Source organism: Harmonia axyridis, chromosome 2 (assembly GCF_914767665.1).
Source record: "Harmonia axyridis chromosome 2, icHarAxyr1.1, whole genome shotgun sequence".
NCBI classification, from domain to species: domain Eukaryota; kingdom Metazoa; phylum Arthropoda; class Insecta; order Coleoptera; family Coccinellidae; genus Harmonia; species Harmonia axyridis.
Window position 1 is genome coordinate 33700104 of NC_059502.1, and position 24547 is coordinate 33724650.

At 33.7% G+C, this 24547-nt stretch overlaps 1 protein-coding gene across 5 annotated transcripts in view; it reads left to right on the forward strand.

Annotated features, from left to right (window-relative positions):
- Positions 1–18362, forward strand: part of LOC123671970 (supervillin-like) — a 220884-nt gene extending 202522 nt beyond the window's left edge. For all 5 annotated transcript variants that reach the window (XM_045605895.1, XM_045605893.1, XM_045605892.1 and 2 more), the window contains 8 exons: positions 2656–2911; positions 9599–9815; positions 11629–11721; positions 11780–12100; positions 12330–13802; positions 14227–14685; positions 16390–16679; positions 16820–18362. In XM_045605895.1, the coding sequence (XP_045461851.1) occupies positions 2656–2911; positions 9599–9815; positions 11629–11721; positions 11780–12100; positions 12330–13802; positions 14227–14685; positions 16390–16679; positions 16820–17062 (3352 nt within the window). In that variant the 3' untranslated portion in view covers positions 17063–18362. The remainder of the gene's footprint in view (positions 1–2655; positions 2912–9598; positions 9816–11628; positions 11722–11779; positions 12101–12329; positions 13803–14226; positions 14686–16389; positions 16680–16819) is intronic.
- Positions 18363–24547: the final 6185 nt, after the last annotated feature.

Consider the following 24547-nt stretch of genomic DNA (forward strand, 5'->3'; position numbering starts at 1 on the left):
CATTTAATAATAATAATAATAAATAATAAATGCCATTTATTTCATAATCAAAATTTCACAAATGAAAGCATTGAATCGAAATATCGTCAAAATAATCTGTTTGATACAATTTTTAACTCAAATTGTATATGATTCTAGTTCCAGAAGAAGGGAGAACAGTTGTTTTTTGAATATTTTGTAATTTGTTTCTCTTCTTAATGGTATAGGCAACTTGTTGGTACCTTATGCAGGAGTAATGAGCACTTTTTGCAGTGGATGAGAGTCGATGTTTTGGGTATGCTATTTCTAGATTTCTAGTATGAATTGTTTTAGGTGCTTCTTCAGTGAAATCATTTCTATTGTTATGGAGAAACAAAAGTCATTCTTGAATATGGATCGCTGGGACTGTCAGAATCCCATTATCCCTGAACCTCCTTCCGCATGACTGGTGGTTTTAGCTTCAGCATTATCCTCAAGATTCTTTTTTGCATAACTATGACATCATACAGCTTTTTTGAGGAACCATAAAATAATATGCCATATCGAACTCTGGATTCGAAGACTACATAATATGTATATCGTTTCCATGGTGGAAAAATGTAGGTAACTTGATATCACCCTCATTGAGAAGCAAATCCTTGAAAGTGATTTGCATACCTCTGCAATGTGTTTTGTCCAATTTAATGTTTCATCTAGATAAACACTTCTATTGGAATCCCTTCCAAAATCATTTTATCCGGTGTGACGAATCCGGAATGGCTAGTTTTGAATGAAACTGACTCAGTTTCTTTTATCATTGAGAAGTAGACCAATTGATCTGAATCGGTTACCAGCATTGCACATGACCAATTCAGTGTTTGAAACAGCTTCAGGATATGTTTTGGCTTTAATGATAGTGTTCTTGTCATCTGAATATCTCACAATTTCTACGTTGTCAAAATCCTCTTTTATGTCATCAAAGTCATTAGCGAAAATTATAAAAAGTATTTGGCCTAAAATACTTCCTTGAGGTATTCCTGAAGTGACATTGATTACATCTGACATTTCAGTTGCTCTATCTTTCCCTACAGTAGTCATCTGCTGTCTGTTTGAAAGGTAAGACTTAAACCAAGCCAAACCGGGCTCTCATATTCCATATGATTCTAGTTTATCTATGATGTAGTCGTGGACAATGAATCAAAGACCTTAGATAGATCTTGAAAAAGTCAGATGGTGATCTATCCGTTTTCTAGTGCTTGGTGGATGTTTTGCAGGAAACTATATATGGCTGTCTCAGTTAATCTTCCTCATCTAAAACCATGTTGGGAGTCAGCAATAACTTCTTCCAGAAAGCTAGACAATCTCCTCAACATCACAGCTTCCAATATTTTGGAGAATGAACATACATTTAAAAAAATTCGAAGAGACTGCTACTGATGGCAAAAACGAATACACGTTCGACCGAAAATTTTGTTGCTGTAAGTGAAAGTGTCGAAGAAAATTCTAACTTATCCATTCCTCATTCCGCGCAATATTAGGGCCTCTCTTACGGCACACTATGGCGTATTTTCCATCTGGGTTTGCATCTCTACCTTTATAAGGTCCAATTGACACAAGAACTAAAGCCAACTGACCATGGAATGTGTAGGTGTATAATATATGCCAATTGGGTGCTTGAACAACAACGTTTGGATGACGATTTTTCGCATTCAATTTTCTTCAGCGACGAAGCAAATTTTTCACCGGGTGGCTATTTAATCAAGCAAAATTTTTGCGTATGGAGCAGTGAAAATCCTCATGTAATTGCTGAGAAACCTTTACATCCCCAAAATGTCTCTGTATGGTGCTCAATTTGCTCTGGTGGAGTGATTGGCCCGTACTTCTTTGAAAATGAAGAAGATGTTACTCAAACCGTCAATTCTTTTCGTTATAGCCAAATGATTACCGATTTATTTTGGCCTGAAATTAATTATATGGAATTAGAAGAGATGTGGTTCCAGCAAGATGATCCAACAAGCCACACATAACGATTCGTTTTGGCTTTATTTCAAGAAAAATTGCCAGGACAAGTAATTTCTCGTTTCGCAATGTGCATTGGCCACCAAGATCTTGTGATTTATCGGCTTTAGATTTTTTTTGTGCGAAGGATCGTGTTCATGTTCTTCGCACTATTGACGATCTGAAAACATACGTCATGCTATTGGTGAGATATTGCCCGAAATGTGCCGGCAAGAAAATTAGCTCATAAGGAGTCCTTGAGAGACCACGCGGAAGACATTTAAATAATGTTGTATTCGACACATAATAGGAAGATCCAAGCATTATATTGATATTAAAATTTGATCAATATTTCAAATGAAAGTGTGTTTTTATTACGTTTACTTTCGGAACCACAAAATGGTTCGAGTGAGTCGATCGACTGTATAATGATTTGGGTTGATTGTTGAAGCGTGTATCGTTCCATGATTAAATGGCGTAACCTACAGAACACAAATGACCTAAGAAATATCAAAAAATAATACAGAGCGCTGACCCAATAAACATATGATATTAAATCTGTGCCCATTGGAAAACCCTATATCATCATTTCCCAAATACAATATTTAATTATAATCTTCAATTAATAATTTATAAGTTCAAAAATCATAGTTAACTTGTCGAATTCAATATTCATAATTTTTCTCTGTTTTGTTCCAGACAAGCTTTAGAAGGTATACTGTCGAAAAGCAGAAGTCAAGCTGCGTTCGGTAATGAACATAAAGTCACTGTTCGACGAAGTAATACGACTGCTGCTGCTCGAAAGGTGACGCAGGACGGAGACATGCCTCAGTCGATTGCAGAGTTGCAGGCGACACTGCAGAGGAAAGGCGAATCAGAATGGCGGAAGCGCTATGTGCAGACAAACACCGTCGAAGACGAACTAAAGTTACTCAAGGAGAAGAACAAGTACAATGTGAGTTCAGTTTCAGATTCCTTTTTTTTCAATTCAATTATTTATTAATTCGCTAAATTCACGAGTTAATAAGAAAAGAACAGCCTAGGACGGAATGTGGCCGTTGGTAATAGTAACTGCCGTTACTATGTTGGCTGAAAGTTTCATCCTCTGTCCTATATTTTGAACGGTTTGGCTTTACTAATGGTATTTGAGTGTTTTAGATCAGTCATTCCCAAAGTGGACCCCCGGGGGACCACGGTGTTGTGAAGAACCGAATGGGGGTCTACAAAAATGTTTCTGGTTTCCATTGTAAATAACAAAAATATCGGCTTGGCATCACTCACCAAGCTGCGCGAATTTACATAGTGCCACAATTTAATTTTCAAATTGTTAATATCCAATTTTATTGTATTATTCGAAAATATTGAATGTTTTTAAATTATAACTAAAATTTGCATAATGGACAAAAATGTTATCCGCCTTCACAGAATTTAATTTTATAGCCCTGTCTTGGTTTCTCAAAGCATTTTTTCAACAAAACCTAATATAATGCATCTCCTTCTATTCCACTCAAATAATATATGGGACCATCTACAACCCAAACTGAATACCCATATCAATTTTCATCAACATAAGACTGACAGAACGCGAGATATGGAAACACTGGGGCTTTCACCTTCGCGCAAATTCAACTTGTAAACTTTATCTGAAAGTATCGAATTTCTTATGGAACCATCGTCGACCCAAACTGAATACCCATACCAAATTTCAATTGTATGCGATAAAAATTTTAGAAATTAAGACTGTTACAAGTGCACAGATTGACAGACAAACCGACATCCAAACACAAAACCGATACATAGACACCAATGTTGTTCAGGATGATTTGAAATGCATTTTGCACGTGGAAATTTTGTAATCGGAGAACAAAAATTTTTTTTTTCAGATAAAATGTGACTGATATTCCTTACCCTTGAAAAATTTTTTTCATCCCAAAACTGATAACAATGTTTTCACTACCTTCGTTGGCAAAATCTAATGCGGGATTCTCCCCAATTTGGGTTATCACTGCAAATTTATTTTACGCAATAGGTAAACTGCGATTGTCATAACAAAGTTCAGAGTCATCCCTAGAATATTATTATTATTATTATTATTATTAATATATAGGATTCTACCACTTCAACCCAATTACCGGCTTTCTAATTATTTTTGATGGATTCAACATGGAAAGTGATGGGTTACAATTCCCCACAGTTTGGTGAATATGATTGGAAATCATCATTCCTTACTGAACACGACCACTTTGGTGTTCTAGCTGCAACCCACATTACTCAAGACGTTAATGCTGGTGTTGAACTCTTATAAGCAACACTAGTTGTTACAACATTTATACTGATAGCTTGGAAATCGATTGAAATGAAATTATAAAGTACGTCAATGGAAAATCTTACATAAATATTGATGATGATCTACAACTAATCACATTGGATTTGAAACTCTAGTCAACAAACCCTTGGTTATTGTTTACAGTTGTCAATTTTTATTAATAAAATTGTTTTAAGAGGGAATATCATCATGTGGCATTATCTATCAATTTTTTTCCTCCCAGATGAATAGGCACAAAAATAATGTGCGGTGTTGCGAGAACGATCGAAGATGAAGATGTAGAAGTTAGGAATATTACAATATATTTCCAACATTCGTCGGAAGGAATTACTTCAGGAGTCATTTTATGAATTTTTACAAAATAAGCCTAATTTATATAAATTTTCTGTGAAGGAGCCTCTGTTATTCTTCTCAGGTATCTTTTCATTTCAATATGAAATCCTATTTTTAAATCAAAATCACCTTCTTAAATTTATCGAACAACGTTTTGTCGATTTCATCAAAAAACATCCTGCATTGTCTGAAAGTAATGCGCTGTATTTTTAAATCTATAGTAAAAAGACTAACTAGTTCTAACTAACTAGGTGTAAAAAGTCTTGTTTTATTAACTGACTTTGCGCCCCTACAATTTGGCGCCCTGGCAAAATATCCGGTATGCAGCTCCTGGCGACGGCCCTCATCTTATGCCATAGTATACGGAATTCCTTATACTATGCTTATGCTAAGCAGTTTTCGAATATATGTGAGCACAAAAAAAATCATCGAAGAACATGAAAACGATGATCTTTTACTAGCAGCTCTCTATGAGTTATTTAAATATCCTATCATAAGAACCTGTGGCTAAAAATCTGGAAAACTTGACGTGTTTGAATCATGAAATTAGAAACATTTATATGATGATACAAAGAATAATATCGTTTCTCTACTTCAGTGTCGTAATGAGTTCAATACAGTACTAAAAACAGTGCTGTAATGAATCATTACAGCATTGTCTTCAGTTATATTTTTCGTTTTGTGGTTGACACTGACTTCAGATCCTAATTTGGATAGGGTGAAATTATTTGCAACATTATTCGCATTTCTCTTAATTCTGGTGGTGTTAAATCGATTTCGTCAAACATAATTCAAGAATTTAATGCGTAATTATAAATTATTTCAAAATTCGAAACGTACGATTCAATTTCAAATTCCTTGATCTACCGATTTTCGTAACAGTCACACCAATTCTCAAGATACAATACAAAACTGACTAGGATGTAAAATCGGAATTTTTCATTGAATACTAATACTCTAATTCTCGTTGCAGAAGGCAATTTCAACACTCATGAGTTTGTGTTGGAATAGAAGCCTATTCTGCAACTTGTTAGAATATAGGTACTATTAACGCATAATCAATCTTGTTGAAATATCTTTGCCACACGAGGAAATACTATGAAATTTGCGGTGTTTCGTCGTAGAAAGGGAATAGGGAACATTTCTGGTTACCCACGATTACAGCATGGTTCGATATCACATTTCCGCTTCTCATGTTATTCTCGCATAACTCGCTATCCGGCATTCCGTACCAGTCCCTGAAATATCCGGAGAAATCTCGAAAATTTTCATCGAACCCTCTATATAGATATGCTGGTTATTTGTTTTTCATGCGTTTCGACCCGTCAAAGTGAAAACACTAGTCTCTTCTCTACCATAACGAACAGGAGAAATCATGTCCCGTTCAGATCCCCTGACCGTTTAAGGTATTAAATGATATATGAAAACTATTAACTAACGAGCACCCGTGTATCAGAGGCGCATTAAAAATTTCATTGGATCGACAATTACGCCAAGCGAGACCAACCATGTTCGAATCGTCTTAAACAAATCCGAGTCGTCACTTATTGCGTTCAGATTCGGACGAAAACGATCTTTGCGTTGGCTGAATTTATTTTTAATCGCCCGCTAGAAGTGCGTCAGTTTTTCTGTTTATCTCTTTATGCACCGACACGCGTCGTAGATGTTGTATAGATGACGATTTTTGTTATTGTGCAGTTTTGCGACTGTTGTGATGTACAGTGAAATTTTTGCGTTGGTGATATTGGTGCTGGTTCTGATTAAATTTTTATGCTTCGCTGAGAGATCATCGAGTGATGTTTCGGAGGTTTGTATCGGTCACAGAGATTTCGTTTTCTCCATTTGAAACGAGTTTCGAAATTTAGTATCAATCTAAGAGGTTTGTTTTCATTTTCATTGGAAACTTTGTGAAAGATTTGAATTGATTCAGAGTAATTAATGCTGTTGAAAATGTTGGTTCCTGATGATTTCAAAAATACGAATAAAATAGGGGTAAATTGTTGCAATAAGATATGTAATAACAATTTCATGTTCCATGCAAAATTTCAAATTGAACGCGCCATCAGAATCATAGAAAAGTCTAGTAGAATATAGAAAAAAATAATACCCAATGTTTCCGTGACAACAGATCTGATCGAATTTTGAATTTAAACAGATTCGAAAGAGCTGAAATTTAGTCTGTATTTAACAATATCACTTGATTGGTCTTCAAGGGCGTGATAAACTCTCAAAAGCTCCTGACGCTATTTCAGTTCTTTTTTTGATGTTTTTATTATTATTCATTGGTGAAAAAATTATGAGAATCTCAAGGCTGCTCATTCTAAGAAACATCTTTCTTGCCTGAATGGCAATATTTCCTCTAATTTGAACCCCATTCCGTTTGATTGACTGTAGAAGAATTTACGGTAAAATTAAATTTTTTCTGATTATAAAAATCAGGAAATTGAGAATATATTGCGATGAGGATACCAAATACAATATTTTTTCACCACAAAGTCCTAGCCTTTCCAGTTTCGAAGTTATGAATTTTTAAATATTTCTTTTTCAATAAAATCGTCGTTATTACAATGTTACCTAGAAAAATCGACCGTTTGAAGCGAAAAACCTGGAGTCGAATCCACAGTAATAATATAAAAATAATTTTCAATTTCAAAAACTCTTTTTCAATTACTTGAGATATTGAAATAACATATCAATTGCAATTTTTGATTAAATGGTTGGTTGGACAAGAATGTTCAAACAAAAATAATATAGCGTCCAAATATCATTTATCTGACTTCATATCGTTCATGTTGATTATTGTTAGTTATTACCATAACTTGCGGTGAACGTGGTCTTCCCAATATTTGGCTTACTACTCTTATAAAATTTTGGACGTGATAGATAAATATTTCTAATGCGACGTTTTCTTGATATAGGTAGGTATATGTCTGAACTATTTTTACTTCTTTATCCACCAAATATACGGTGAATATGCGCTTCCTTTTACAAAGTTCTGATTTCATTACTGTGTTCATATAATAAAGCCAATTATAGTTTTTCAAATAGATTTTAAGTATCATATTTTTTTGACCAAAAATACTGGCTCCATTTGGTTTGACAATGATCTTTCAAATTTTAAGACTCAATACACATTCCAAATGTTGACTGTAAATAATATTGATGGGGAGGTTGGGAAAATTTGCTGACGAATGATTCCAAAAATAGGTTGTTATATATTAGAAATAACAAACCAAATTATGAAAGTATAGCTCTATACTTTCATAATAGTATAGAGCTATACTATTGTTCTAATTTGAAAAACGGAAGTTGACGTCATTTCCGGAAAAACCGGAGGTGCTCATGCCTTGAAAATATTTTAGATTTTATCAGCATCGTGAAATACTTATAAGTGCTGAATTTCATGAAAATACGTTCAGTAGTTTCCCGTATAAATATGGGTGAGGTTCCTCGTGAAAGACCCTGTATAGGAATACAATTCCAAATTGACAAAATATGAAAACACCAACAAAAAAATAGATTATCCAAAACTGTAAACATTCAGTGAATTTTTCCTCATCATGTCTTCTGAAAATTTTAATGAAGATACTGATAAGGATGTCTTTAGTAAGAACTTACTAAATACACTGATCAGGAAAAATTGTGTAAAAAATGCAAAAATTTCGAAACGTACATTTGTCTTTATGTTAATTCAGTTATTCAATTGATTAACCACGTGTACTCAATTTGTACAGTTTGGGATAATTTTTTTTGGTTGGTTTTGATATTGTGTTAATTTCAAATTGTACTTATTGATAAAAAAATTATATATCAAAAAGTTATATCAAATAGTGAAGGTTTTGGCACAATGATGTCATAATTATATAATGTTGTATATCTTGGAAAATTGGCTCTGCCGTTTGTAATAAATAAATAAATAAATAATTTTGACAATTATATTCAATTGCCTTCATCAAGTTACTCATTCATCCTTCATAACATTTTATATTGAGAAATTGTGTTCCGTTGAAAAGATCTGGTAAAAAACACAAAAGAGGTGACAAGTTTCACCTTTGGTTTCACCCCCTTAAAAGATCACAACCAAACAAATAGAAAAAAATACTCAAAGGTAGCCCTTTCATTGGTTAATATGTTCACAAAATTCCATTCCCAGAACTCTTCAGCAATTTCAAGGAAAAAAAAATTCTTTTGTTTTCATTTTTGGAAGCGTGCAAATTCTCAAGAAAGACCACTTTTAATTTTTGACAAAGACTCTTCCCCTTAAAACTTTCGCAATTATTTGATAACACCCTTCATAGCGCTTTGTTCGGGTGACGATCGCAAAAAAAACTAATTTATAAAAATTAAGAGGCTCAGAAGGGAGCATATTCAATTCAAAATGAATATCCTCTCCCTTTTTCGTAAAAATATAAAAATGCTACGAGAACACCGAATATTTACAAAAATTTTTTACAAACGTCTAGCCTTATTATAAATATGTATTATATGATAGTTCTAGAAAATTGTTTCCATATTTCTCTACTATCAATCCTAGACTCAAGCCCCCAGCGTGATATTTATTAGGGATGTAAGGTACGGTACAAATTTCTTATGGGATTAATACTAGAATAGTAACATAAGGCAAATTGTAACAATACAGCGATAAATTGAAATTGAGTTGAATTATATAAAGATGCAGTAGGTATAGCGATTCAAGTATTTCAATCAAAGGTAATTAACCTTGGAATTGAAAAAATTCAGAAATTTTTTTATTTATATGCTTTGGTCTGCCGACCTGAGGGCAAATATGCCGAAATTCGAACAGATTGTAGCGTTGAGCCCTATCTGGCGAAAAAGCGACTATGCCACTACTAAAAAGCATAGAATTTTTAGAAAAAAACCATCCGCGGACGTGAAAACCTTTTCTGAAATAGTATAAAATTGTACATCACGAATTGAAGAAACGGTTAGAATCAGCCAAACTAACGTGAATATATTTTTCAGTCGGAGATAACGGAAAAGACATCAATTCTCTCGTCGAGGAAGGATGAACTGGACGCCGCTTCGAGACAATGGAAGTGCAGGGTGGAGAAGTCGGACGCCGACAAATTTTCGGTGTCCGGCAAAATGGAAAAGGCAAAAACTACCATTCCTGTGAATATACCCGTTAGCGAGATAACGAAGAAGGCGCCACAAGCCAGACGATTTAGAGGAAAACAAAGTAAGTTTTTCCTTCTTTCGATTGACTCAGTCTTTACTTGATCAAAATCATATAAATCGAAATTAAATGATAGTTATTCTATTTCCACCTTTTTTTTTATTTAAAAAACAATTGTTACATTATACATTAGTTTCTTCAATTTTACATTTTGAATAAGTGTTAATGAAAAAAAGTCAAATTAAATAACAGCAATAAAAGCTAATGTGTTGCGAAAAAATTGTTATTTATCCTGGGTGATTTTTTGGAGTTAGATCAGTCAAAAACCTAGACAAAATCTTACGAAACATGTTTCGAATAAAATATTCATGATTTCGAGGAAGTCCATTTATGTTAGAACTTCTTCCATTTCCTTCACCCTTATGAGGGGTGGGTGGTCAACTTTGGAATTTTAATTCGGAACCCCTGTTTTTTTTATATTAGATCCGATAGAAATACAGAAGTTTTACAGTTTTTCACTATTCGTCACAGATGGCTCTGTATTCGAATTTGAATTTTCCATCTGAACTACCTTAAGAGGGATTACCAACACGTGGTTTTCGCGTATCAGTCAAACTTTGGTACACATTCATTTCCCCTCTTGGCGCTTTTGCCATGACCAAATTTTGTACGGAGTTGTACATTTACTTAATTTTTTTTTCTTTTTTCGAAGCAAATAAGTAGAGTGCAGCACTGTACCAAGATTTTACCTCTTTTGTAATGATTTGTGGTAGGTTTTTCACGAATATTTCAAAAATATATCAGTGCTTTGTACGAAGTGCATATCATCAATTTTTTTGCGAGAAACAGAATTACCAAAATTTTTTTTTCATTCTATAATTGAAAATATTCACGTTTTTACGTTGAAAGATATTCTCAGGAGATCTTTGCATTTCAATGAAATAATAAATATGAAATTTCAAGGTACAAAAAGTTCTGTTGTTCTGTAGATACTATATCTATTATCACTAACATTTATATGTCGCTGAGGTGATCTCCAAAAATTGGCCCAGTTATGTAGTATCCAAGCTCTTAATCCTTTTAATCACTATATTTGGAGATATACTTTACTTTTGAGCAATCATAATTTTTTCTTGAAATAGTGTTGAAAATAAGAAGGTGATGTTTATCATAAATGGAATTATCCTACAGAAAGATTGTACAACAGTTAGCCTTTTGCATGTAAATTACTTTGCAACTAGTTCAAAGCATGGGCGCCCGCAGAAATTTTTCTCAGGGGGGGCAAAATGAAAATTATTGAAAAACGATAAGGCGTCCATGATTGTCATTGAAAACCGGAAAATTGTTGAGAATCCATTACTTTCCTTTTTTCCATGCCCTTTGGATTGAGAAAGTAATATTGAGGGTGTTGTGCTGAAAAATGAGGCAATCAAAATCTCAGGGGGGGCCATGGCCCCCCCCCCTGCGGGCGCCCATGGTTCAAAGAAAAATAATTCATCCCTCTTACTACGTAACACTTAACATAGTGTACTTTGCAGATCCAGAACCGATCAAAAAAAGCGTCTATTATCTTGAGATATTTCCGAAATTATTAGTCATTAGTCTGCTACGGTCATTACTATTTGAAAATATTTAAATGTTGTCCGAACTTTTATTCATGAAGTCGTCTTATGCCAACAGCTTAGTTTTACTACAAAATTATCCAGTCAACTTAGAACTACCTATATGTTAAGGCAAATCTATTTTAAATTTTTCTTTTGTATTGTTTAGTGGTTTTATTTGAAAACAAATGAGAAAATTTATGACTCATTGTATATATGATCGAATAAGGATCATATTGTAAATTACTTAATTAACATATTAATTCAATTTCCAGTTAACTCCTCTTCAATGCCAACATCTCCTGAAAAAAATGGCCTACTTAAACTGAAACGAAGCCAGTCGAACCCTGATCCATGTTTGGAAACAAGTAAGTTTGTATAATATCATTGTTTCAACTTGAAATATTATTCAATCTTAATTTACAGAAATCGACAGAACATCGAAAGCAATCACGAAAAATGTTCAAGTATTTAGGCCAGATGATTTCACATTTACAAACTTCTTCAAAAGTATTGATTCAAAGGTTAATCCAGAAGATCATTACTCGTTAAATTTGGACGATTTTGATTCAATCCAGAGTCATAGCCCCCTTGTACAGAGGAAAAATATCCAAGTTCAAAAAAGGAAAGGACCTTCCAAAAATCCTATAAAGGCGTTAGCTGAGAGAGAAGATATCAAGTATGAATACACAGAGATCTTAACTGGGGTGGCAGAGAGAGAATCAAAAAGACTGAACATAGAAAAACGTAAGTATTAATTTTCGATTTTATTTATTGATACTCTTTCGTTCAAATCCAGAATGATGATTACCTTTGTCGAGGAATTATCCAGGAAGATTCGATTCTCATATAGTTGATTTTTTCTCATTATGTGAGAATAATTCGTTATATGTCTGTTATATTATGATAATACTTTTTAAATTTTTACAATATTAGTTTTTATATGCTTTTAAACGCATACTTATCTGTTTTTCAGTGGCAAAAAGTTCGTCCAATTTCGCCATCGAAGCTTTGGCAGGACTTGCGAGCAAAGAAGATTTCAAAGCAGTGCCCCTCAAGAAAAATTCAGGACCCTATGGCCTACTACCGTACAAAAATTTAATGCTTATTCAGGTCAAGGGTCGGAGGCACGTTCAACTAAGGCTTGTCGAACCAATCAGTTCTAGTATAAATGAAGGAGATTGTTTCATCTTGATCGGAAATGGAATAATCTATAATTTCATCGGTGCTTACTCCAATATTATAGAGCAAGCTCGAGCTGCCGACATAGCCAGCCATATCCAAAAAACCAATGACTTAGGTTGCAAGTCTTCTAAGATAGTTACGATCGATTCCAAGTTAGGACCGAAAGCGTCAGATGATGTACGCAATTTTTGGAATCATCTGGGAGATCCTGTAGCTAAGAGCATCGCCGATGCCGGTAATCCATCTGAGGATGAAATTTATGAAGCTAACATAATACTTACAAACATGATCTACGGTTTGGATAACGACGAGCTTGTACCTTTGGACGAATATTGGGGCAACTTACCAAAATATCAGATGCTTAATTCAACGGCTGTCTACGTTTTTGATTTCGGTTCTGAAATGTACGTCTGGAGTGGCAAGAATGCCACATCGAAGGACAAACAAACCATCATGAAATTAGCAAAGGACTTGTGGGATGAAGGTTACAACTATACAGAATGCAGCGTTTGCCCCTTGAATGTCGCTTTGATGCTTGGAGATAGGACTCCTGAGAAATTGAGTAAATTCTCGAACACCAGGCCGGATTGGGCGCTTTTCTCCAAGATAACACAACACGGCGAAACGATCTTGTTCAAGGAGAAATTTCTGGATTGGCCGGATTTCTCTAGGGTTATCAAGGTAAAACCAGATATGAATGGCAAACATGCAGACAATACAAATGTGATAGAACCGTTGAGCATGGAGGACATGCTAAAGGGTTGCAGCTCTTCTCCAGATATTATTATCGAGGGAAACCACATTGGCAGAGGCGATACTTACTATGATGAAGAAAGAAATAGGTTGTTTGAATTCGATACGTCCCAAATTACAATGTGGAGGGTGATGGAGAATACTTATGAACTAATACCTGACGATTGCCTCGGTCAGTTTTATGATGGAGATAGTTACATAGTGAAATGGAAATTCAGTATTACAGTGAAAGGACGAGAGTTGAGTGGAAAACCTTCGAAACATCTTCAGGTTGGAAGAGATGTTACTGTCTTCTTTTATTGGCAGGGTTGTATGTCTTCCATAAACGAGAAGGGTGTTGCCGCACTGTTGACTATCGAATTGGATAATGAGAGTGCACCTCAAATAAGGGTTACACAAGGAAATGAACCTGCTGCATTCCTTCGGCTATTCAACGGCAAAATGGTAATCTACAAAGGGAAAATGGCCTGTTCGCAGTCAAGAAAATCCAGCAGACTTTTTATAACCCGAGGTAAGTTGTTTCACCATGAATAGTTGCAAAGAGAAATTCAAATTTTTTTTTTCATTCAATAATTCCGAACATAAAATCTTCAAGAAATATGATTCCTAGAACTCCTTGCCATCCCAATTTTTGTCAAATTTTATTCAACAAATACATTTCAAGATTGTAATTCATTTAACATTGTGTATCAAATTCAAGTTGTGTAGAAACAATTGTAATGACATTTATTTCAATAATGAAGAATAATCGGCGCTTCTAGTAGGGTTCAATAAAAAAGTATGAAGACTAAAAAGTATAGGCATAGATTCCCTCTAACTGCTCCTTTCAGGTATAGGTAGCATATCAAGAAACTCTTGATAACCTTGCATTTGTAATATTAGTTCATCTTTAGATAAGTATTAGTTGCTGTATTTTATCAATCGATTTTTTACAGGTGAAATAGAGAAAGAAGCTCACCTAATTGAAGTTCCTTGTAACGCACATCACCTAAGAAGTCGAACTTCCCTAGTGTTAGTTAATTCTCAATCAAATAACATTGTAATTTGGCATGGTTGCAAATCGAGCCAGAGAACCAAAACAGTGGCCAAAAAGACAGCGGAAAACTTGATCAAGGAAAAGCCCAAGGAACTGAATCTAGGATACGCGGCTGATTTGAAAGAAATTGAAGAGGGCGAAGAAGATCAGGAATTCAAAAATATTTTTGGAAACACTAAAAATACATATGTATCACTTGTAAATAGTAAAGAAAGCTTCGATTTTACGCCTAGGTTTTTCTCATTCAGCAGTGTTTCTGGAACTTTTAGCGTTGTAGAATTATGCTGTCCTCATAGAAGTGAACATATTACACCGTTTCCTGTCTTACAAGATCAACTTTATTCTGCTAGTCAACCTGGTGAGTAATAATTTCTCACTTGATAATGTAGTATTTATGAATTTTATTATTGTTTTATCAGTTTTTCGTCTTCACTGTCCTGGTTTTTTAAAGTTTTTCAATGCTTGTACCATAGGATCCGCGGAGGATTATTTTTTTTACTAAATCTCTGTAATTTTGAAATTTTGAGATGAGAATGGTCTTATTACATTGACCCCAATTCATTGATGGACAATTCGAGGTAAAAATCAATTCTGTCCTTCTACCTGTTGCCCAACTTGTACATCTCACGAACGGAATGTGCTAGAGACTTGAAATTTTTAGCCTGCATATATAAACATTTTTCAATTGTCAGAAAAATGCCATGAGATTGAACTGAAATTTAGAAAATCAGTAGAAAAATAATGAAATTCATTAGAATTTGGAAGTGACTGAAACTCATTCTTCAGCATCTGAAGACTACAAGAAACAGTTTAGCCCCAGGTCAAATACCTAAAAGAGACAAGAAGAAAGGGAGAAGGGCAAAGGTAACCTTATCAAAAATAGGGAAGAAAGACGAAACCTTCCCCATTTGCGTACATCGTTTATACTTAAAACAATGAAGAAAATAGTGAATAATTACACAAGAAAAAAGTATTTGGGGAATTCATCACTTTACGAATGTCTACATACCTATAGGAGGGAACGATCAACAGAGACTGCTCTGTATCAGCTGAATAAGGTTATCCACAGAACATTAAATAATTGAGAAATCAACATCTGTCATAATACATAAAAGGCGTGAGATTAATGATACAATATGATATAACCATATAATATGGATGTATGAGATGTTGAGGAGGAGAATAGCTAAGACACAGATGGGTAATAAAACCACCTGTGAATGTAACTCACGTCAGTGCTCTTCTCATTTCTGAAGTATAACTTCGGAATTTGAGTACATGCAGTGTTAGGTAGTTTTGTAAGATGGATTCCATTATTTCTGAAATTGATTGTTCGATTAAGGCGTATTGCATACTTGTTCTCGTTTCAGTACTCTTATAAACACGTGTCCTCAAAAAAAATAATCACACAATAAGACCCAATCATTGTAGCTATTGCTTCATCCTGTTGGAACCCACAGTTCAGGTCGATATTAGTTTCTCGTTGTTTCTGGTTTTTGGCAAAAGAAAGTTGATGTTTCTAGACATAGTAATCGACGTAAAAGTATCTCCATAATCTTTTCCATCATTGATTATCTGTTTTTTCGAAGCTGCAACTATTGCGTAGGAACCAATTTGTTGGGATAGGAATACAAAATATGCTTAACGAACGATCATCAATGCCGAATCTCAAAAATCTTGGTGGAATAACAGTAAGATTTCCACTTTTTTGATAAAATTAAATGACTATCAACTCAATGATAGTCTGTCTTGTCTTTCATAAAATTTATTAATTTTGGAGCACAATCACTAATTTGATACATCGTTTCAAAAATATTGAAACAAAATATTGATATAAATGATTTTTGAATAACTCATGTTCTCAATGCCACACGCTTGATGAAAACTATCCATCAGTGAGTGCATCCTAATAGCCTGAGACCATTTTCAGCTCAAAATGTTCACAAATTATAAAAGATGTTAATTGAAGTACATATACCACATAGGTTGGAATAATCATTGCATTAACTTTTCACTATGACTTTCTTAATCTATTCGTAATATTGCATATTATTGATTCTAGCACTGTTTTTAATCGATAATGAACATGAATTGTGGCTGTGGCAAGGCTGGTGGCCCAAAGTGGAAGAAGGAGGGATTAACACTACTGATCAGACAGGATCTGGCATTATTCGATGGCAGTGTGAAAGGAGAGCTGCTATGGGAACTGCTGTGAATTATTGGAGAGCGAGACATGGTGAAGATGTTGAACTAAAGGCATCGTTAGTATGGGCAGGTTTGGAACCCGAGGCATTTAAAAATCTTTTTCCTGTTTGGGAATCCAAGGAAGAGGTTGCTGAACTTAACGTAATGGTGAGTACATTCTATGAAATAAAAAATGATCAAAAGTTTTTTTTGTCTTCAGGTTTTGTGAGTGGACATTTATTTTTCTTAGTATTTTATTGTTACATTGAACTCCAATTATTTATTGAAGGGAGTTTTATGATTTTCAGGATGGAAGAAAACCTTCTGAAAAAAAGAATTTGGAACATGAGCTAGCTCTCTTATCAAGAACTGAATTTCCCTTAGAAGAGCTTCTTCAAAGGCCACTGCCAGAGGGTGTTGATCCAACCCATCTAGAACACTATCTATCATCAGATGATTTTGAAATTGCTTTATCAATGTCCAAGGAAGAATTTCATAATTTGCCATTATGGAAACAAACATCACTCAAGAAAGAAAAAGGTCTGTTCTGATCACACACAACCTTGCCTTGCAATAATTGAGGGTTAATTATTCAGTGTTCAGTACATAATTATCTTACAATATACCATATCATTAATTCTCATCATGTCCTAAATTCTTCGAACCTGATTTACCTATTTTGATCTTCATAAACCTGCCGTAAAAGACTCATTGTCTTCTTAATTTTATTTTATTTTAACTGTCTCTTATATGAAATAAAATTTTTTTAAACTGTCATCCCTTAATATTTGTTCAAGATTTTGAGTACTTACATCATTTTTTAGATTTTATGTAGTTATTTAATTAATTATATTATGTCTGTGATTTGCCACATATTTATAGCGAGTATGTATAAACATTCATCTTCATTTTTTTAACATGAAATCGAAAGTCATTATAGGAATCTAAGACTTCAACATCTATCTTTTCCAGAAATGTGTTGAAAATACTAACTAAGGAAAGAACAGTTCCCATTCAGACAGTAAAAACTTGTAATTATCTATTCATCATTTTACATCATTATTTTTTTCAGTTATTTGAAAAATTAGATAATGATTTTAGGATATTTGGATTATTACTAAAAGTGATAATGAGAGATAAAAAAGAGAAAAAAATTGTGATATTTGGGATTTTTAATGGTTCATTTTGATTAATATTTATTAAATTATTGATCTCTTCCCCTAGTTTTACTTTAAAGTCAAGCTTATTCCACTCTTAATTTAATAAATTCACTGATTCAGATTGAAATGTCAAGACCTATTTCTTCTATAGTGGAATATTATAGAATGAAAATAGTAAAACAAAAATATATGTTATCAATAATATTTTTGTATTTTCTTAAAACAATAATATCACCATAATCTGAATATGAATTTTAGTGAAAAATTATTTTTGCTTGAAATTGAATTTTATCTGTTTACTCTGTTCACTGTTCCTTGTAACATTTTCATAGTTAACATTTTTAACACAATGTATTGGAAGGATTATTTACCCTATGAATGAAAAGGTGCCTTAAAATTCAAATCAACTTTCAGAAGATGCACTTGCCAACATTTTCTAGTCCCTGTAAATTTTTGTGGCACTGATTATATTTTTTCAATAATTTTATGCAACTTTTGTACAATAATTTGTTGAGTGACTTTATGATAATATAATATGTAATCCTTTCTTTATTTGTAAAATAATGAAGTTTACATATTAGCTTTTCTATCACTAATAATCGAGAAAACAATGTATATTGATAGTTTTGTTTGTAATAAATTAATGATTATTTTAATAATTTTAATAAACTTAATTCAAATGTATATTGAATATCTGAATTTTATTTATACCTAAGGTAAGATCATATACACTGCAAAAAATTAATATTTATCAAAGAATATTTAATTCTATAAAACTGTTACTTTCAACACAAAGCTCCTAAAAGAAGATGCAACATTAAATACTGCTGAAACTACACCAAGATTTATGATTAGCAAATTCGGAAGTCATTATAACTTGACATTGAGTAAAAGAAATGGTTAAAAGATTAGGATAAAAGTGCGATGAAAAATATGGTACCGTATTCAGAAAACCCAGTCAAATATTTGGAATTTCTGGGATCACAGTCTATATCTACAAATGGCCAAGAAGATACATTTTACTTCATAGCAAATCAACATTATGAAATGAAATTAAGAGTTTGACTGACAGGCTACAAATAGAGATGTTAGAAGATAAAACACAATTCCAATCCGAAGACCATTTTACTTATGCTGATGAGGATAAAGTGCCTTTATCTTATCTAGCAACGAGACGTGAACCATCGCCTTAGAATTTGAAAGAGGAATCGAATCATAGTATTCGTACTGCGTGGGTACCAGAAGCAAAGGCTTCTTCTATGGCTGTGTGAGTACGAATACGAACAACACTTGACCAGTTATTAAAACAAAACTGATATCTTGTAAAATTGCATAAATAATGATTTTATTTTTTTGTAAATCTGCTTAAATGTTATGTTGATGTAACTTGGGCTGAAGGACCTCGGTTGATTGCACTTTGATAACTAGTTATCAATAAAGATCAGTTATTATTATTATCAAAACATGAAATGACCCTTTCTGAACGCAGACGGAACAGGGATACGGGTATATACTTGGAAGCCGTTTACAACTCCGACCCTAGATTCAATTTCCACCAATCACAAATGCTCAATTTTGAATAACAAATGGTTTCTAGTTGGAAAAACTGTGAGACGGCACTTGTCGGCAGATTTTTCGAGTTTACCCGCGGCAAAACTTGACAGCTGTTGTCATGAAATCAACACTGTTATACTATAGTATGTTTAGCATAAGACCTTTTTATGAGCATGCTTAATAGGTTAAGCACAAAGAGTGTATACAGGGTGTTTCCTAAACATGCGGCAAAAATTCAGGGGGTTGTTCCTTGGACTATTTTAAGCATGTTTTGTCCTTGGATGATTTTTGAAAAACCTCTTTGTTTCGAAGATACAGGGCGAACAACATTTTTCATATTTTTAAAATTAATAATAGTTTAAATAAAAATGCGTACCGCACTGTGTTTACTAAGTAGGTACAATTTATTTTTAAATTTGTTTAACAACATTCCAATTACTAAAAACGGCCAGTTTTTTGACTAAAAATTGATAAGTGCAGATGGTAAAGGAATACAGATTAAACACGGTTTTCATTTGAATTCGTTTTGTGATGTATTAGCAATTTTTAGTCAAAAAACTGGCCGTTTTTAGTAATTGGAATGTTGTTAAACAAATTTAAAAATAAATTGTACCTACTTAGTAAACACAGTGCGGTACGCATTTTTATTTGAACTATTATTAATTTTAAAAATATGAAAAATGTTGTTCGCCCTGTATCTTCGAAACAAAGAGGTTTTTCAAAAATCATCAAAGGACAAAATATTCTTAGAATAGTCCAAGGAACAACCCCCTGAATTTTTGCCGCATGTTTAGGAAACACCCTGTATATTGTACAACCCGCATTCTTGCGGATCCGCGGGATTGATAAATTTAGCTATCTAAAATATCATAGGAAATTCAAGCAATTGTAGAAAAAAAATTGGGAAGCATTTACGTAAAGTCAGGAGTTTTCGAGTACAAATCTTGCATAAAGCCTGATATTATTTTTCTTATATTTTGAACAGACCAACGCGGGACTGTGGGAGCGGAAATAAACTTTTGCGGGATGGAAATGCTTGAAATTGTTATTTCAAGTATGCAAAATCTCACGCTGATTGGATTTGTTGCCACGGAAATATTTGAAACTTTTTTTTCAGTGTTCTTGTACATACTTTGCATAAAGCTCGATTCAGTTATTGCAATCAATACCCAAAATCTCAACTCGTTTTGTGGTCATGGAAACATTGGATAATTTTTTTTCAATATACTCCTTGAATTTTCTATGGTGCTGGTTTGGTAATTATTCTTTCACATCCAAAATGCATGTTAATCTCGATTGAATCAGGAGTTTTGAATTGAATCGAAAAACAAAATGCTGAACGGCCATAGTTGCGGAACCCTAGTTAGATTATGCCCATTAATGAACTCAACTCAATAAACCTAATCTGAAAATTTAAAATTTCTAAGTTCAGGTTCTTTTGTTCAGGAGTTACCTATCCGGTTTATGGACGGATGGATAGTATTCAATTTGACCACTAATTCGTCACTAGTTAGTCGAATTTCAAAATTTGATACTATTTCCGGTTTGAAATTTGAGCAATCTGTTGAGAGACGAGCGCTCAAAAATATTATTGTTGCGTTGGTGAGTTTTGCTTTCTTTACTATACATTTGTAAGTGCCATCAATTAGGAGTTTATGAATCTCTTCCGGATCTGTTATATTCATTTCTTTTTTGGCGAGTCGTTCTCGAGCCAAGTATAGGTGCGCCCCAAGTATAGGGTATTGGTGTTTCGTCCCAAGATGTTCCCTACAATTCTTTAAAATAATTTTTATTCCAGGAAATATTCTGACCGAAAACATTTGGCAGTCATCGACAATGTCTTTATACACTTTCACTGCGATGACTTTAGTTCCATTACGAGTGCTCCATAACTAACATTAGGTACATTAACAATATTTACCGGTTGAAAGGCTTTAATATTATTTCGACGTTTCGTCAAAATGCATTTCCTTTCTCGGACCCTCTTCCTTTCGTTTCTATAATCTGTCGCACCAGAACATGATTCAGCTGATGAATTTTAAACTAAATTGAGGGAATGACTGGCACAAGGTATGTATGTAATATCATAGTATAAGGAATGGATAGTAAGCCAACCGCCGTTTGACGGCAAGGAGCTGGTCACTTGGAGTCGCTACTGTAGTTGGAACCGGTGTTTTACGGGTTGCATATATCGAACACTATTGACTACCCAAAGTGGAGAAGTAACTCGATAATAGATGGCGCTGAATCATGAGCTATAGATGGCGCAGAAATAATACGATAATTCATTCAGTGGCGTGGTTGAAAAGGGGTCGCATGACATTGCCAACAATTTTTATGTTATTATTAAGTTACCACTACATTTGAATATTCGAATATTCATTTAATATTTATTCGAATAATTGCGTTTTGCATTACGATAAAAGTTTGAATGATCACTTAACTCTCTATTCAGGAATAATTAAAACAAATTGATAGATACAATTGAATTAAAATTATTCATATAATAGTAGAAAGTGGTTTCATCCGAAGAAATATGAATAGAATTGGGATATTATCAATGAAAAAAATATAAAAATTGAATATAAGATTCAAACATATGATTTAGCAATAAAGAGTTCTAAAAATAATAATATAAGATTCCACATTCGAAATGTAATGCCGTCTTTTAAATCGTTGGCAAAGTTTCTTCATTTGAAATCTTGCTTTTCTGTTCCCTATGCATTGTGATTTTTAGACATTTCTCTATTTCAGTGGTCAAAAATTTTTTTATTCTGAATTGAGAACCGACGAATCTTTCTATTCTTTCAAACCTGGGGTCTTGAAATGTACACACATCCTCCTCTAACTAAACTGAATCAGAAAAACAAAGTGTTTTGAATCATTCATAGAATTGAGGACGAAGTGTATTCTTGGAGGATTTAATGTTCTCAAAATCCGCTCGATCATTCTTTTTGTATCTGTATACCTGTAATGAGAATGAATTTATTTATGGCATTTAGATTGTATTGCTGTGTCCCAGCGTAGGATTACTGCGTCTACATAAGGATCTATAATTGTATTTTGAACGTTGTCATGTAATGAAAATTATTTATGGATTTCCAAAATGAGGTTTTTGATTGAGAATAAGTCTCGAAAATAAGCTCCGCTTATTTTAATTTTCTCGATAATTTGGAACAATGAGCGATAATGAATGATACTGCTAGTCTACTTGGATGATTTTTTTATGCAATTTTTTTAACGAAAATTGTTTTGGGGTTTGAGGATGCATTAAATTGAATTTGTATTTTAGTATATCCTGAAACATACTAACTATATTTATCTTAAAATGATAAGGAAATGCCAGGCGGCAAATTTTCAAAGTGCCTGTTATGGTTTATTACATCTCTTGTCGTTAGACACTTCTATCTTTTGAGCGTTTTTTTGTGTACCTCCAATTTATTTTATTACAAGGTCAAAAGGATTATTGAACGCATTACGACCCTAGGACCGGATCATAAAATACCATTTGGTACCTATTTTGCTCACTCTCAATTGAGCGGTAGTTTTTCTATAGAATTTAACATGTACTTGGGTAAATATCTTATTTTCTCCTTTCACAGTGTTTATGCTGCTATAATGACAGCCCTAAGAACTGGAGAACTAGTATCGGCAACAGCCGAAAATACTGCACGCTTTGTGGAAACCATCAACAACTTATTTGATGCTTTGAATAGCACACGGTTTCATTCAACAAAACCTTGTAATCGTGCACTTAATGATAGAAATCCGGAAGTTATAACAGCCATTAATAGTGGTTATGAATTAATTGAAAACTTGTATAAAGTTGGCAAAAATAACAAATTAACGAGGCCTGATAGTTTTGATGGTTTTCTATTAACTATAAATGCCGTGAAGCAATTTGCATATGATCAAAGAAATGAGGGATTCAACTATTTATTCACGGGAAGGCTTATTCAAGATCCTCTCGGGAATCAATTTTCTGTGTATCGTCAGAGAGGGGGATATAACAGAAATCCCACAGTATGTTCATTCAGAACAGCATTCAAAATTAGCATTGTATCAGATTTTTTAAGGCCATCTGCAAGTGACAATGCAGGTAGTAAGGCAGATGACGATGAAAATATTTTAGTGGCAGATAACAACGAACCTTTTCCCTTATTGAATCTCGATGAAAACTCGTCTTCATCAGAATCGGACGATTCGGATTCTTCAAGTAGTCCAAGTAGTACTCCTGCCACCGAATTTCGAGATGAAGTGACATTGGAAAAATGTTCTGTAGTATATTTTGCAGGTTATTTGGTCAAAAAATTTTGGGAGCGTTTCGGGTGTGAAGATTGTAAAATCACTTTGGAGGCTCCTAAAAATCTTGAAAATGAAGATGAGCTCTTGATCTTTTTCAAAAATTACGGTTTAAATTTTGAATGTGGATTAAAAGCACCTACATCTTTGCTGGAGAAATTCACAACAATAGTTTTGGATTGTTTCAGCAAAGATATAGGGAAAAGTTGCAATGATAAAGTCATGTGTAATTTGAAAAAAAAAAGTGTTAAATGCATTAAAAATTTTCTGCCCGAATGGTTCGCAACGAATATCATCTGCTCGGAACATAGAGGATATATTTTAGATTTGTTGTTAAGAACTGCAATATATAAATATTGCAAAAATATTTCCAGCCTACTTAAATCTCGGCAATCATCGAAAAATGTGAAACTGTCAATTGTTCAACATTATTGAATATACAAAAGGCCAATTTTTAATCATTCAAAATAATAATAATAATAATAATAATCGACGACGTAGCAATACCTAATAACAACAACTTGCGTCAAAAAGAGGTCGAAAAAATTTCAAAATATAGGGACCTCGAATTTCAGATAAAGCGCCAGTGGGGAATGATATCAACGAGAACTATTCCAATTATCATCTCAACAACAGGAATAGTACCCAAAAATCTCAAGAGAAATATCAAGCAACTAGGGCTTAGTGAGTATATATGTAATGTAATGCAAAAAGCTGTTCTTTTAGGTACTGCAAGGACGGTGAGAAAATTCCTAGGAAGCGAAGGACAGGTCCAAGGATCGCGTGTAAGAGGACCAGAAGTTCGACGACAACCAGGGGGACTACAAGGACCGGACACGACCGAGCTCTACCCTTCTGATATTTTAAATATCTGGGATTGAGTGAATGTTCCTCTTAGCGAGGAGTGAGAAGCCGACGGCGAGGATAAATCCTACGCGTATAGGCAAAAGTCGAATAATAATCAATAAAGTCCCATTTTTAGAAAATAGGACTTTATTGATTTAAATTCGTTACAAATGA